The 16,794-nt window shown below is 37.8% G+C and overlaps 1 protein-coding gene across 5 annotated transcripts in view; it reads right to left on the bottom strand.

Moving 5' to 3' along the window:
- SMYD3 (SET and MYND domain containing 3) overlaps positions 1-16,794 on the bottom strand; it is a 753,414-nt gene that overhangs the window by 155,371 nt on the left and 581,249 nt on the right. For all 5 annotated transcript variants that reach the window (XM_019032483.4, XM_055373981.2, XM_055373976.2 and 2 more), the window contains one exon: positions 9,845-9,955. In XM_019032483.4, the coding sequence (XP_018888028.3) occupies positions 9,845-9,955 (111 nt within the window). The remainder of the gene's footprint in view (positions 1-9,844; positions 9,956-16,794) is intronic.

Raw genomic sequence — 16,794 nt, 5'->3', positions numbered from 1 at the left:
CAGCCAGGGAGTGGTTACAGCAGGTCTTGGGCGAGACCCAGCACTGTGCTGGCTTCAGGTCTGCATAAAAGCAGAAACATGGAACAATGGAACACAATAGAAAACCCAGAAACAAATATACACACCTATGGTGAACTCATTTTTGATAAAAGTGCCAAGAACATAGAAAAGACAGTCTCTTCAATAAATGATGGGGGAAAAACTGGATAGCCATATGCAAAAGAATGAAACTACACCACTATCTCTCACCATATACAAAAATAAAATCAAACGGATTAAAGACTTAAATCTAAGACCTCAAACTATAAAACCACTACAAGAAAATATTAAGGAAAATCTCCAGGACACTGGGCTGGGCAAAGATATTTTGAGCAATACCCTATAAACACAGGCAACCAAAGAAAACATGGACAAATGGGATCACATCAAGTTAAAAAGCTTCTGCATAGCAGAGGAAACAATCAGCAAAGCGAAGAGACAACCCACGGAATGGGAGAAAATATTTGCAAGCTACCCATCTGACAAGGGGTTAATCATCAGAATATACAAAGAGCTCAAACAAATCTATAGAAAAAACAAATCTAATAATCTGATCAAAAGACGGACAAAAGATGTGAATAGACATTGCTCAAAAGAAGACATACACATGGCATACAGACATATGAAAAGGTGTTCAATATCACTGTCAGAGAAATGCAAATCAAAACCACAATGAGGTATCATCTCACCCCAGTTAAAATGGCTTATAATAAAGACAAGCAGTAACAAATGCTGGTGAGGATGTGGAGAAAAGGGAACCCTTGTACGCTGTTGATGGGAATGTAAATTAATACAACCACTATGGAAAACTGTTTGGAGGTTCCTCAAGAAACTAAAAATATAACTACCATAGGATCCAGCAATCCTACTGCTGGGTATATACCCAAAACAAAGGAAATCAGCTTATCGAAGAGGTATCTGCACTCCTATGTTTGTTGCAGCACTGTTCACAATAGCTAAGATTTGGAAGCAAACTAAACGTCCATCAGCAGATGAATGCATAAAGAAAATGTGGTACATATACACAATGGAGTACTATTCAGCCAGAAAAAAATGAGATCCAGTCATTCGTAACAACATGGATGGAAATGAAGGTTCTTCTATTAAGTGAAATACCAGTCTCAGAAAGACAAACATATGTTCTTACTTATTTGTGGTATCTAAGAAAAATCACATGTTCTTATTTATTTACTTATTTATTACTAAAAAATCACATGTTCTTACTTATTTGTGGTGTCCAAAAATCAAACCAATTGAACTCATGGACAGAGAGAGTAGAAGGAGGCTTCCCAGAGGCTGCAAATGTAGGTGGTTTACAGGGGAGGTGAGGATGGTTAATGGGTACAACAGAAATAGAAAGAATGGGTAAGACCTACTATTTGATAGCACAGTAGGGTGACTATAGTCAATGATTACCTAGTTGTATGTTTTAAGATAACTTAAAAAATGTAATCGGATTGTTTGTAACTCAAAGGATAAATGCTTGAGGGGATGGATACCATATTTTCCTTAACATGCTTATTTCACATTGCATCCTTGTATCAAAACATCTCATGTACTCCATAAATATATGCCCCTACTATGTACCCACAAATTTTTTTTTAAAATAAAATAATTTGAAGTCAGAGAAAACCTATTTAACGAAATAACAGCCAAAACCAAAGGAATTTATCACCACTAGACCAGCTCTAAAAAAAATTCTTAGGAGAGTCTTATATCCAGCAGCAAAAGGACAATATTTGCCATCATGAAAACACACCAAAGTAGAGAACTCACTGATAGAACAGATACACAAATGGGAAAAAGAAGGGAATCAAATGTTATCACTACAGAAAACCACCAAACTGTAAAGGCAAACAATACAAGAGGAAGAGGAGAACAAAGGATTTACAAAACAATCAGAAAACAATTTTTAAAATGTCAGGACTAAGTCCTCTTATATAAATAACCATAAATGTAAATGGTTTAAATTCCCCCAATTAAAAGATTGGCTGGATAGGTAGGAACAACAACAACAAAAAGAATCTAACTATATGCTGCCTACGAAAAAACTCACTTCAATTGTAAAGACAGATTAAAAGTGAAGGGATGGCCAGGCATGGTGGCTCACGCCTGTAATCCCAGCACTTTGGGAGGCCGAGGTGGGCAGATCACGAGGTCAGGAGATCGAGACTATCCTGGCCAATATGATGAAACCCTGTCTCTACTAAAAATATAAAAATCAGCTGGGCATGGTGGCACGTGCCTGTAATCCCAGCTACTCAGGAAGCTGAGGCCGGAGAATCCCTTGACCCAGGGAGCTGGAGGCTGCGGTGAGCTGAGATCACGCCACTGCACTCCAGCGTGGTGATAGAGTGAGACTCCATCTCAGAAAAAAAAAGTGAAGGGATGAAAAACAATACTCCATGCAAACAGAAGCCAAAGCTGAGCAGGAGTAGCTGTAGTGTATCACACAAAATAGACATTAAGTCAAAAAACAAAGAGAGACACAAAAGGTCATTATATAATGATAAAAACATCAATTCAGCGATAGGATATAACCATTATAAACATATATGCGCCCAAACTGGAGCACCCAGATATACAAGACAAATATTATTAGGGCTAAATAGACAGAGAGACCCCAATACAGTAATAGTTGGGGACTTCAGCAGTGGACAGATCATCTAGACAGAAAATCTACAGAAAAATATCACACTTAATCTGTACCACAAAGGAACCCAGCAGATGTTTACAGAACATACATCCAACACCTGTAGAATATACTTTCATCTCATCAGTAAATGGAACATTCTCCAAGATAAATGACACATTAGTCCTCTAAACAAGGCTTAACAAATTTTTAGAAATTGAGATCATATCAGGTATCTTTTCAGACTGCAATTAAATAAAACTAGAAATCAGTAAAAGAAACTTTGGCTGCAAAAACATGCAAATTAAACATGCTGCTTGGGTCAGTGAAGAAATTGAGAAAAAGATCAAAAACTTTCTTCAAACAAATGAAAACGGAAATACAACATATCAAAATGTATGGGTTACAGCAAAAGTAGTGTTAAAGATGGAAGTTTATAGCAATAAACACCTATATAAAAGAGGTAGGAAGATTTCAAGTTAAAAAGTCTAACAATGTATCTCAAGGAACTAGAAAAACAAGAATAAACCAACATCAAAATTAGTAGAAGGTAAGAAATAAAGATCCAAACAGATCTAAACAAAATAGAGATTAAAGAACAATACAATACAAAAGATCAATGAAACAAAAAGTTTTTTGAAAAGATAAACAAAATTAATAAATGACTTGCTAGACTAACCAAGAAAGAAAAAGACTCAAATAAGTAAAATCAGTGAGGAAAAAGGGGACATTATACCAGATTCCCCAGAAATTCAAAGCATGATTAGAGACTGTTAGGAACAACTGTATGCCAATAAATTGGAAAACCTAGAAGAAATGGATAAATTCCCAGTCACACACAAACTACCAAGATTAAACCGTGAAGAAAACAGAAAACGCGAACAGAACAATAGCAAGTAATGAGATAGAAACAGTAATAAAGTCTCCCATCAAAGAAAAGCCTAGGACCTGATGGCTTCACTGCTGAATTCTACCAAACATTTAAAAAAGAATGAATACCAATTCTACTCCCACTATTCCAGAAAAATTAGGAGGAGGAAATACTTCCAAAGTATATATATAAAACCAGCATTATATAAAACCAGCATTACCCTGATACTAAAACTAGACAAAGACACAACAACAAAAAACTAAAGGTCAATATCACTGATTAGCATAGACACACTTTTTTTCCAACAAAATACTGGCAAACCAAATTCAACATTAAAAAGATCATTCATCATAATCAAGCAGGATTCATCTCAGGGATGGAAGGATGGTTGAACATATGTAAATCAATAAAGGTGATACATCACATTAACAGAATCAATGACAAAACCATATGATCATTTCAATAGATGCTGAAAAAAACTTTCAATAAAATTCAATATGCCTTCATGATGAAAAAAATCTTAACAAACTGGGTATGAGGGAAACATACTTCAGAAAATAATGGCCATATATGACAAACCCCAAGCTAGCATCACACTTAATTGGGAAAAACTGAAAGCCCCTCCTTTACCACGTGGAACAAGACAAAGATGTCCACTTTCACCACTTTTACTCAACACAGTACTGGAATTCCTAGCCAGAGCAATTAGACAGGAGAAAAAATTAAAGGGCATTCAAATTAGAAAGGAAGAATTCAAGTTAGCCTTGTTCACAGACAACATGATCTTACATCTAGAACCAAGAGACTCCAACAAAAACTGTTAAACTGATAAATTCAGTCAAGTCGCAGGATACAAAATCAACATACAAAAATCAGTAGCATTTCTATATGCCAACAGCAAACATCTGAAAATAAATAAAGAAAGCAATCCCATTTGCAACAGCTACAATAAAATAGCATAAACACCTAGGACTAAACTTAATAAAAGTGAGATCTCTACAATAAAAGTATAAAGCATTGATAAAAGAAATTGAAGAGAACATAATAAATTGGAAAGATAGCCCATGTGGATTGGAAGAATACTGTTAAAATGACCGTACTATCCAAAGCAATCTACATTTTCAATGTAATCCATATCAAAATATCAATGACACTCTGCACATGAAAAGAAAAAGGCAATCCGGAAATTCGTATGGAACAACAAAAGCAATCCTGGACAAAAGGAACAAAGCTGGAGGCATCACGTTACCTGACTTGAAAATGCTCTATAAAATTACAAAAAGCAAAGTAAGCATGGTACTAGCATAAAAATGGACACATAGACCAATGGAACACATGAAAGAACGTAGAAACAAATCCACACATTTAGTCAATGGAGTTTCAAGAAAGTCATCAAGAAAATACATTGAGAAAGGAAAATCTAGATAGCCCATATGCAAAAGAATAAAACTAGACCCCTATCTCTCCCCATATACAAAAGTCATATCAAAACAGCTTAAATATTTGAATATAAGACCTAAAACCATGAAACTACTATAAGAAAACATTGGGTAAACACTTCAGACATTGAGCTGGGCAACTATTTATTGAGCAAGACCTCAAAAGCACAGGCAACCAAAGCAAATATAGAAACATGAGATCAAATCAAGCTAGAAAGCTTCTGCACAGCAAAGAAAATAATCAATGAAGAAACAACCTATAGACTTGAAAAAAAAATTTGCAAAGTATTCATTGGACAAGAGATTAATAATCACAATATATAGGAACTCAAACTCAATAGCAAAAAACAACCCAATTAAGAACAGGCAAAATATGCTGAATTCATAGAAATGGCCAACAGATATATAAAAAAAGTTCAATAACATTAATGGTCAGGGAAATGCAAATTAAAACCACAATGAGCTATCATCTCCCCAGTTAAAATGGCTACTATAAAAAAGTAAGAAAATAACAAATGCTGGCAAGGATGTGGAGAAAGGGGAAGGCTCACACATTGTTGGTGGAATGTCAATTAGTACAACCACTATGGACAACAGTAAGGAGGTTCCTCAAGAAACTAAAAACGCAACTACCATATAACCAAACAATCCAAACGTTGGATATAGATCCAAAAAGAAAGGAAATCAGAATATCAAAGAGATATCTGCACTCCCATGTTTATTGCTGCACTATTCAAAATAGCCAAGGCATGGGTCAACCTAAATGTCCATCAATAAGTAAAAAAAAAAAAAAAAATGCCATATATATATATATATATATATATACACACATACACACACACACACAACTGAATATATTTCCTCTATAAAAAGTAATAAAATCCTGTCATTTGTAGCAACATGGATGGAACTTAAAGACATTACATTATGTGAAATATGCCAGGCACAGAAAGACATATCTCATGTTCTCACTCATACATGGGAACTAAAAAGAAGGTGATTTTATAGAGATAGTGAATACAATAGTGGTTTTGAGGCTGGAAAGAGTAGTAGGCAGAGGGATTAAGAGGGGTTGGTTAATGCATACAAGATTACAGCTCAATAGGAGGAGTAAGATCTAGTGTTCAGCTGCACAATAGGGCAACTATAGTTAACAATAGTTTACTGTATATTTCAAAATAGCTAGAAGAGAAAATTTAGAATGTTCCCAACATAAATAAATTTTTGAGGAGATGGATCTCCCAGTTACCCAGATCTGATCATTACACATTGTATGCTGGTATCAAAATACCACATATACTACACAAATATGTACAACTATCATATATCAATAAAAATGTTTAAAAAGCAATAAAGAGCATTTAACTTGGAAGAAATCACATTGTCCTCCCTTTGCAGACAACATGACCTTATATATGGAGAAACTAAAAGACTCCACCAAAATACCCTTAGAACTGATAAATTCAGTAAAGCTGCAAGATACAAAATCAACATGCAAGAATCAGCAGTGTTTCTATACACCAATAATGAACTACCTGAAACAGAAATCAAGAAAGTAATCCCATTTACACTAGCTACCCACTCCCCAAAAAAAGACACCTAGGAGTAAATTTAACCAAGGAGGTGAAAGGCCTCTGCAATGAGAACTATAAAACACTGATAAAAGAAACTGAAGAGAACACAAATGGAAAGGCATACCATGCTCATTAATTGGAAGAATTAATATTGTTAAATGATGATACTATCCAAAGCAATCTACAGATTCAATGCAATCCCTATTAAAATACCAATGATATTCTTCAAGAAATAAAACTAATGATCCTAAAATTAACATGAAAACACAAAAGACCCCAAATAGCCAAGGCAATACTGAGCAAAAAGAACAAAGCTGGAGGTATCACACTACCTAACTTCAAAATATCCCACAAAGTTATACTAACAAAAAAAACATGGAATTGGTATAAAAACAGACATATAGACCAATGGAACAGAACAGAAAATGCACAATTAAATACACATTATTTATAGGCAACTGATTGTCAACAAAGGCACCAAGAACACACAGTGGGGAAAGGACACCTCTTCAATTATTTGTCATCAGAAAAGTGGATATCCACGTGCAGAAGAATGAAACTAAACCCTTATCTGTCACCACACAGAAAAATCAACCAAAATTAATTAACTACTGTGAGCCTGGAAACTATAATACTAAAAGAAAACAGGAACACTTTTACACTGTTGGTGGGACTGTAAACTAGTTCAACCATCATGGAAAACAGTGTGGCGATTCCTCAGGGATCTAGAACTAGAAATACCATTTGACCCAGTCATCCCATTACTGGGTATATACCCAAAGGATTATAAGTCATGCTGCTATAAAGACACATGCACACGTATGTTTACTGCAGCACTATTCACAACAACAAAGACTTGGAACCAACCCAAATGTCCAACAATGATATACTGGATTAAGAAAATGTGGCACATATACACCATGGAATACTATGGAGCCATAAAAAAGGATGAGCTCAAGCGCTTTGTAGGGACATGGATGAAACTGGAAACCATCATTCTCAGCAAACTATCGCAAGGACAAAAAACCAAACACCACATGTTCCCAGTCATAGGTGGGAATTGAACAATGAGAACACATGGACACAGGAAGGGGAACATCACACACCGGGGCCTGTTGTGGTGTGGGGGGAGGGGGGAGGGATAGCATTAGGAGATATACCTAATGTAAATGACGAGTTAATGGGTGCAGCACACCAACATGGCACATGTATACATATGTAACAAACCTGCATGTTGTGCATACGTACCCTAGAACTTAAATTATAATTAAAAAAAAAAAAAGAAAACATAGGGGAAACACTTCAGAACATTGGTCTAGGCAAAGATTTTATGGCTGAGACCACAAAAGCACAAGCAACAAAAACAAAAATAGACAAATGAGACTGTATTAAACCAAAATGCTTCTGCAGAGCAAAGGAAACACTCAACAGAGTGAAGAGACAACCTATAAAATGGCAGAAAATATTTGCAAATTATGCATTCAAAAAGGAACTAATATCCAGAATATACAAGGAATTCAAACAACTCAACAGCAAAAATATCACAAATATTCCAATTCAAAAGAGGGCAAAGGATCTAAATAAATATTTATCTAACACATATAGAGAAGGCCAATAAAAATGCTTATCAGCAACCATCAGGAAAATGCAAATCAAAACCAAAATGAGGTGTCATCTCACCCCAATGAGAATGACTATTATCAAAAAGACCAAAAAAAAAATAAAAATAACAAATGCTGGCAAGGATGTGGAGAAAACATACTCTCATACTAGGCTGGTGCAAAAGTAATTGTGGTTTTTGCCATTAAAATTAATAGCTACCCACTCCCAAAAAAAGACACCTAGGAATAAATTTAACCGAGGAGGTGAAAGGCCTCTACAATGAGGCCACTGCCATTACTTTTAATGGCAAAAACTGCAATAACTTTTGCACCCACCTAATAGTATAGCCATTATGGAAAACAGCGTGAGGGGTTCTCAAAAAACTAAAAATAGAACTACCATACAATCTAGCAATTACAGTACTGGGTATTTATCCAAAGGATAGAAAATCAGTATATTCAAGGGATTCCTGCAGCCCCATGTTTATTACAGCAGCACTATTCACAAAAACTAAGATGAAATCAACCTATATGTCCATCAATGGAAAAATGGATAAAGAAAATGTGGCATACATACACAACGGAATATTATTCAGTCATGAAAATGATATTCTGTCATTCATGGCAACATGGATGGGCCTAGAGGACACTATGTTAAGCAAAGTCAGTCAGGTGCAGAAAGATAAAATACTCCATGTTCTCACTCATATGTGGGAATAAAAAAAAATTGATTTCATGGAAGTAGAGAGCAGAACTGTGGGTACTAGAGGCTAAGAAGGTGGGGAGAGGTTGGTTAATGAACACAAACTTAGGAGGAACGAATCTGCTCATCTGCAGCACTGTAGGGGGATATGGTTCACTTTATTTTATTGTATATTCTCAAAACGCTAAAAGAGGATTTTGAATATTCATGACATAAAGAAATGATAAATATATGAGGTGATAGATATGCTAATTACGCTGATTTGATACTACACATAGTATACACATAATTAAGTATCACTCTGTATCCCACAAATATGTGCAATTATTATGTGTCAACTAAAAACAAAAGGAAAAAACTATAACGATAAAAAACAGATCAGCGGTTATCAGGGGTTGGGGCAGGGGTGGTAGGGTTGACTATAAAGGGACATGAGGGCACTTTTTTGGGAAATGAAACCATTCTGTATCTTGATTTTGATGGCAGTTTCATGACTGCATTTGTTGAAATCATAGAACTGCCTCACTAAGTAGGGTAAATTTTTTGCATGTAAATTGTACCTCAACAAACCTGATTTTATTTTAAAAAACATTTTTAAAGAAATAAACTAGGTAAAACTTGGTATGTTGTTTACCGAGCAATAACTTGTCAATCATAACGTAATTCAACCCGCTTACTACATATGTTCTACTAGCACTCTGGCCTTCACCCATCCTTTTAATTAAATATTTAATGCCTACATTCCCACTTGACTCTAAACTCCACAGATCCTTACCTTTGGTTAAATCGGTTAAATATCAGCTTGGTGGGTGACAAAAGTTCCAGGAAACAAAATATATGCAGTTCAATGAGTTATCTTATTTATCTGTTTCCTACCATGTACTGAGGGTCATTACTTTTGGGTTTATGAAATCAAGGCAGAGTTCTCTGAAGATCATTGAGATTTTGCCGTGGAGGTGTTTCAATCTGGTTCCATACTACATACCTTGTCCTGGGTTTGGCAACGGAAACAGTCACATTCAAAGCAGTACTGGTCCCTCAGCTGCTTCCGGCGCTCCTCACTGGTCATCAGCATATCCAGGTAGCAGATGGTGAGCTGTGCAGGCCAGAGAGAGGGAAGTGCTGAAACATCTGCTGTGCTCATTTCTTTAACAAATGGTTATTATTATTGCTAATTATTGGAGTAAAACTTGTTTTTATTATAAACCAAAAATATAAGAGAGAAGGTACCGTTTATAGTTTCTCTACCCAAATGATCACACGTAAATTTTTAATCTATTTCCTTTCAGTCTTTGCTATGTGGTAAATATATATGTATCATATATTTAAAGAACAGGTCTTATGATCTCTACCCACTTTTGTATCTTAGTTTTTTTCACTACAGGAAAATATCAAAAACTGTTGTATGTTTGGTATTACTAAGGTTTGCTAATAAATTCTATAACCATTAGCAATCAGAGAAGCCAAATTAATCCTGGCAACCAAAAGGGTGGCAGATGATACAGCCAGATTGCTCTTAAATTCTAACCAATTCTATAGCTGCCTCATGGAATTTAAGGTCATCCAAATTTGGTATCTTTGAAATGAGAAAACAGTTCTCTTATTTGTATCTAGGTTTAAAAAAAAGGGGGGGGGGTAGAATAATTTCCAAATAGGGGAGAGTTTAACTTGAGAGTACCACCACTGATGGAAGCATTTAAACTGACTGCCTTACACCCTTTCAGAGTAATATCCCCTGCCTTGGATGGTGAAGGGTTATAAATGAGAGGATATATTTAAAGGACTCCTCAGACACTCTCTAACACTGAGTCCCATTAAGTCACTGGTCTTTAGGCAACATCATAATGCTTGAGCATTTTGCACTTGATTAGATCTCTTATGAAAGTCTAATTCAAAATCCAGAAAACAGAATGCTTGATCTTCCCCTCAACCTGTTCCATCTCGGCTAGAGCATTCCCACTCTCAGCTGACAGTAACTCATCTTTTGACTTATCCAAGTTGAAGCCTCAGAGTCATCCTTGACTTCACTCTTTCCTTTACACTTGCCATCCAATCCACCAGGAAATTCTGCGGGCTCCACCTTAAAAACTACCCAGAATCAACCACTTTTTACCTTTTCCAGTGCTACCATTCTGGTCTGAGCCATCATTACCTCTCACCTGTAAAATGTAATAGTCTCACAACTGGTCTCCCTGATTCTTTCTCCAGGCCCCCTGCACTCCACCCTCTAGCCAGAGTGATTCACTTAAAATATGTCAGATGACATGTTCTGTTTGAAACATCACAACAGCTCCCCACTTTGCCTGAGTGAAGGCCAGGTCCTTCTAACTCCCCAAGTGCAATTAAAAGTATAGTCCCCGCATTGGTGCCAGTGCACACTGTGGGTTACCAGTCCATGACGACATGAGTCAGGAAACAAAGTCAATATTTAGAAATGTTTTTTACTAATTTGGTAAGGGTAATTTTACGTGACTCTAATAATAAAACATTGGGCTTTAAAAAAAAAAAAAAGACAGGGTCTCACTCTGCCACCAAGGCTGGTGTGCAGTGGCATGATCACAACTCACTGCAGCCTCAACCTCCCAGGTTTGGGTGATCCTCCCACCCCTTAGCTTCCCAGGTAGCTGGGGCTACAGGCATGTACCACCACACTGGCTAATTTTCTGTATTTCTTGTAGAGATGGAGTTTCGCCATGCTACCCAGGCTGGTCTTGAACTCCTGGGCTCGAGCAATCCTTCCTCCTTGACCTCCCATGGAATTACAGGCGTAAGCCACTGCACCCAGCCCTTCATTTTTCTAATAATTTATTTTCACTAGATTTTATGAAAATACTGGTCTGCAATAGATTACGAAGGAAAAGAAAAACTGGTCCTTCATCACAGGTAGAGAAGCAATAGCTTCACAGAATCCCACCTGTTCCCTCTCATTTCCCAGTTTCCCTCATTGCTGCTGCTCCACCAGGCTGGCCTCCTGTCTGGCTGCACACACACTCCTACCTCAAGGCCTGTGCACTGGCTGTTCTCTCTGCCCTTCCGCCCCGTTTACTATGACAACCTCCCTCATCGCCTTTGAGTTTCAGTCAAATCTCACTTTCTCATTCAGGTCTAACCTCAATGCCCTATTAAAAGTAACAACCCAATTCCCTTACCTGCTCTAGTTTTTCTTTTCCTGTATCATATATCAGCTTGTACCATACTGTAGAAATTACTTCTTTGCTTTTAAAAGTAGAAAGTAATCATGGCGGTATGTGTGGTTGGGGGGGAAGTGAAGACTTTGGCAGAGCAAGAAGGCAGGATTATCCACTGAAGGGATGCAAAAAACTCCCTAGAGCAGAAAACTCCATGTGGTTTTTGTTAAACTTAAAAGAAAGCATCTCATGTCTACAAAGCATGATCTTACTTGTTTGAAATCATAGTAGGGCAAAGGCAGCCACCCTCTCTGGCAGAAAACAAAGCTTTGGGAAGGACTCTCTCAAGCTGTAGGGGTGATGGTGGATGGCTGGGCTGGCCAGCCAGATCTGTCAAATCCACCATGGCCGTCACCATCACCAAGGGGACAGGAGTCACAACCTGATCTGGCTGGCTGGCTCTCCATAGATTCTTCACATTAGGCAACCATAACATGCTGCTCCACACACAGAAACAAGAATATCTGCCCTTAAGAGATACAGACAATGACGTTACTGAGTATCTACTGTTTGTGGCGAGGCAGCATAGCACAGTAAAAACTGGCAAAGGTCTTGGGTTCAGGTAACACTGAAGACTGCACCCAGATCTCTTGATAAGTCTGATGCTCTTTTTACTTTTACATGGCTGCTTCTCATACTTGGCAGGGAGAGAGGACTGTAGAAGAAGCTGGTGTCTCTTAAGGCGTTCCCGTAGCACCGTCAAACCTAAAATACTCACACCTGTGTTAGAGAATGTTCTGTGGCAACTGAGATCCTTCAGCTGAGACAACAGCCACTTTTTGATTTCCTCCATGTTTCTCTTGCTTCATGTTCTGAAGCCAGGGTTGCCTCTGAGGCACAAAGGGTCACCATACCAGGCACGTTCCTCTTGTTTCTAATGAATGCTATGTTCCAAATTCCAAATAACCTATTTCCAAGCTCACTTTTTGAAATAGCCTATGAGTAAGTCTGGGAAAGTAGATAGATTCATCTTATACTATCAGGCTCTGTGGGTCCCAGTTTCCTTATAGGAGGTGAGGTAGCAAATGAGGGCATCCCTGTGTCCCCTCTTGGGTTAACTCTAGGACACTAATTCTGAATCCAGCCCAATGGCTCTTAGTCATCAACTCCCATTATCAGAGCAGGTAAATGGACAGTAGTTATTGGGAGATTACAATGTGCCCAGTGTGAAGCCACTAACTCCAGGGCCTGTCACGCCAGAAAAAAAATGTGCTTGACTAACCCAAGACTTTATTACAAGGGCCAAAACTCATGAGTGATCTTGTCAGGCAGTGAATGGCCAACAGGAGACTAGTTATTTCATTTAACCCCAATAAATGGACTCTTAAAGCCTCCCTCGGCATACTGTAACTGCCTGGAACCATTACCTGGATTATGCAATGGCTTTCTAACTGGCTTCCCCGCTGCCTGCAGTGTACCTTTCATCTTCTAAACTGCTTTGAGAGAGATCTTCCTAAAACTTGCATGTGATCACGTCATTTCTCTACATAAAAACTTGCGATGGTTTCTCACTGCCCTTGAATAAAGGCACACAAGGCTTTCCCTCAGCTGTTTTTCTGTCTGCCTTTCTAGCCTCCATGTCTCTCCCTGAACCCCAGCCTGTCACAGTTATGTACATTGCTAGACCTCTGAAACAATGAACACCATGCCAACATGTGTCTGGGCATCACTGGCTACGCGAGCCTCCCCTCCACACTCAGCTTCCTGAGAGCCGCTCATCCTCCAAGCTTGGCTCAAATACACCTCTTCCTATGGCGACTGCCCCATTACCTCAGAGAAAGCGACCCATTTTTGTGCTTCTTTTATGCCAATGAAGTCTGCAGAATATCTGGTTATCAACTGTGAAGTGCTTAATGGCAAAAATATTTTATTCATATTTTTGGAAAAAGAAAGCCAGATTACTAACAGGTAATGACAGATAAAATCATGTTATTAGCCAAAGATAAAAACCTTTATTAAAGACTCATTGACTCATCAGTTGTAATGGAATATCTGCTCAGTAAATGTAAGGCTCATTTAGTGGGAACGTATATGTGAAACTTGGCCATTGATCAGTAGACACCTTAAGGGCACAGAACAACATTGCATTAAAATATTAATGCTATTGACCACTGCTCTGCCATTTTAGTGCAGCTCTTATAGAAAATGCAGTAAATCATTTCTGACATTAGAGTAATATAATGAAGGAGATTTTCTAGATCTTGAATACATAGCTTACATTAAAATCTCAAGACAAAATGAACTCCTTTTCCATGAAACCATCTTTTCATTGTCTACAACTGAGTGGATAAGATGAGCAAGTTAAGGCCGGGCACGGTGGCTCATGCCTGTAATCCCAGCACTTTGGGAGGCCAAGGCGGTAGGATCACGAGGTCAGGAGATGGAGACCGTCCTGGCTAACACGGTGAAACCCCGTCTCTACTAAAAATACAAAAAATTAGCCAGGCCTGGTGGCGGGCGCCTGTAGTCCCAGCTACTCGGGAGGCGGAGGCAGGAGAATGGCGTGAACTCGGAAGGCGGAGCTTGCAGTGAGCTGAGATCATGCCACTGCACTCCAGCCTGGGCGACAGAGCGAGACTCCGTCTCAAAAAAAAAAAAAAAAAAAGATGACCAAGTTAAAATTAGACCTTGTTTCATTTCTAGAATTCCGTGATCACAGTTACGAATGTTTCTGTTAATACTGGCTCTGAACTGGAAAAAAGCCTGAAAAATATCACTTCTTTTTAAAGTCAAACCTGAGTATCTTTGTGTCTCTTGTTTCACAAATTGTGTCCTTGTTTCACAAATCCTGCTAATTTTATCTTCTTAATATTATAGCCTTCAGGTACCCTATCACAAGCCACCACCTGAGCTCCCCCTGACTTCTGGCTACCACTGTTATCTCTTCCCTGGATTATTACATCACCCTGATGCTCATTCTCCCAACCTTGCCTACACATAGAAAAGTGGTCATACAAAAATAAGCAATGAGCAAAAGACATCCTGTTCAATAAACGGTGCTAGGACGGCTGGCTAGCCATATGCAGAAGACACCTACCTTGCACCATATATAAAAATTAATTCAAAGATTAAAAATTTAAATGTAGGACCACAGACTTTATGCACCCTAGAAGAAAACCTAAGAAACACCATTCTGGACATCAGCTTTCGGAAAGAACATATGACTAAGTCTTCAACAGCAATTGCAACAAAAACAAAAATTGACAAGTGGGACCTAAACTAAAGAGTTTCTGCACAGCAAGAGAAACTATCAAGAAAGTAAACAAACGACCTACAGAATGGGAGAAAATATTCACAAACTATGCATCTGACAAAGGTCTAATACCCAGAATCTACAAGGAACTTAAGCAATTCAATAAGCAGATAACCCAAGTAAAAAGTGGGCCAAAGACATGAGCAGACACATTTGAAGAGAAGAGATTACCAGCAGCCAACAAAGCTTTTAAATGCTCCACATCACTAATCAGAGAAATGCAAATCAAAACCACAACGAGAAACCATCTTACACCAGTCAGAATGGCTATTACTAAAAAGTCCAAAAATAACAAATGTTGGTGAAGCTGTGGAGAAAAGGGAACACTTATACACTATTGGTGGGAATGTAAATTGGTTAACCCACTGTTGAAAGCAGTTTGGAGAGGAGCTCAGAACTACCATTTGAGCCAACAATCCCATTACTGGGTATATACCCAAAGAAAATAAGTCATTCTACCAAAAACACACATGCACTCACGTGTTCATCACAGTACTATTCACAATAGCAAAGAAATAGAATCAACCTAAGTGCCCATCAACAGTGAGCTAAAAAAATGTGGTATATATATATACCATGGAATAGTATGCAGCCATAAAAAAGAATGACATCATGTCCTTTGTGGCAACATGAATGCAGCTAGAGGCCATTCTCCTAAGAAAATCAATGCAGAAACAGAAAACCAAACCCAGCAATTACAGATTTCTCATAAATTGTGGAAAGAAATATTTAGAGAATCTATCGAACCAAACACCCAATGTTCTCACTTATAAGTGGGAACTAAACACTGGGTACTCATGGGCATAAAGATGGCAATGACAGACACTGGCACTACTAGAGAGGGAGGTAGGGCAAGGGGTGAAAAACTGTTGGGTACCATGTTCACTACCAGGGTGATGGGATTCATCACACCCCAAAGCTCACTATCATGCAATATGCCCATGCAACACACCTGCACATGTGCCCCCTGAATCTAAAATAAAAGTTGAAATTATTTTTTTAAAAATCACAATTAGGTTACTAAAGTATTCTTTTAGCTTAATTCAAAAGGTAAATGAAATTACATTTCTTTTACACTTATCCATTCTTAAGAATGGGACAGGGACTTTTATAATGAATTTAACTGTGAAATCACAATTTAGTTATTTATTGAATATAATTTAATAAAACCCCGTTAAAAGTAATTTTATCATCTTAAGCCAAAAACAAAAATCAAACTTGTATGTATTTGTATTCAACAGCCTAACCCTGGAAGCACCGGCTCATTTCAGACTTAAAGGTACCTTCATTTAAAGTGAAACTGGTCATAACACTTTCAGCTTCAACTTCAGAGGCGCATGTATTAGAACAAAGACTGCTTATAGAAAATGTTAATTTAACAATGGAAAATAATCTGTGTAGATGTCATCATGGACCAACACTTCTACACACAAACCAAATGTTATTCAACAGTTGTAGCAATCTTTCTTGCCGAGTCCAAACATCAGCCAGACC

The sequence above is a fragment of the Gorilla gorilla genome, chromosome 1, assembly GCF_029281585.2.
Source record: "Gorilla gorilla gorilla isolate KB3781 chromosome 1, NHGRI_mGorGor1-v2.1_pri, whole genome shotgun sequence".
Taxonomy (NCBI): domain Eukaryota; kingdom Metazoa; phylum Chordata; class Mammalia; order Primates; family Hominidae; genus Gorilla; species Gorilla gorilla.
Note: the sequence above shows the minus strand (reverse complement) of the source record. Positions and strands in the feature narration are given on the sequence as shown.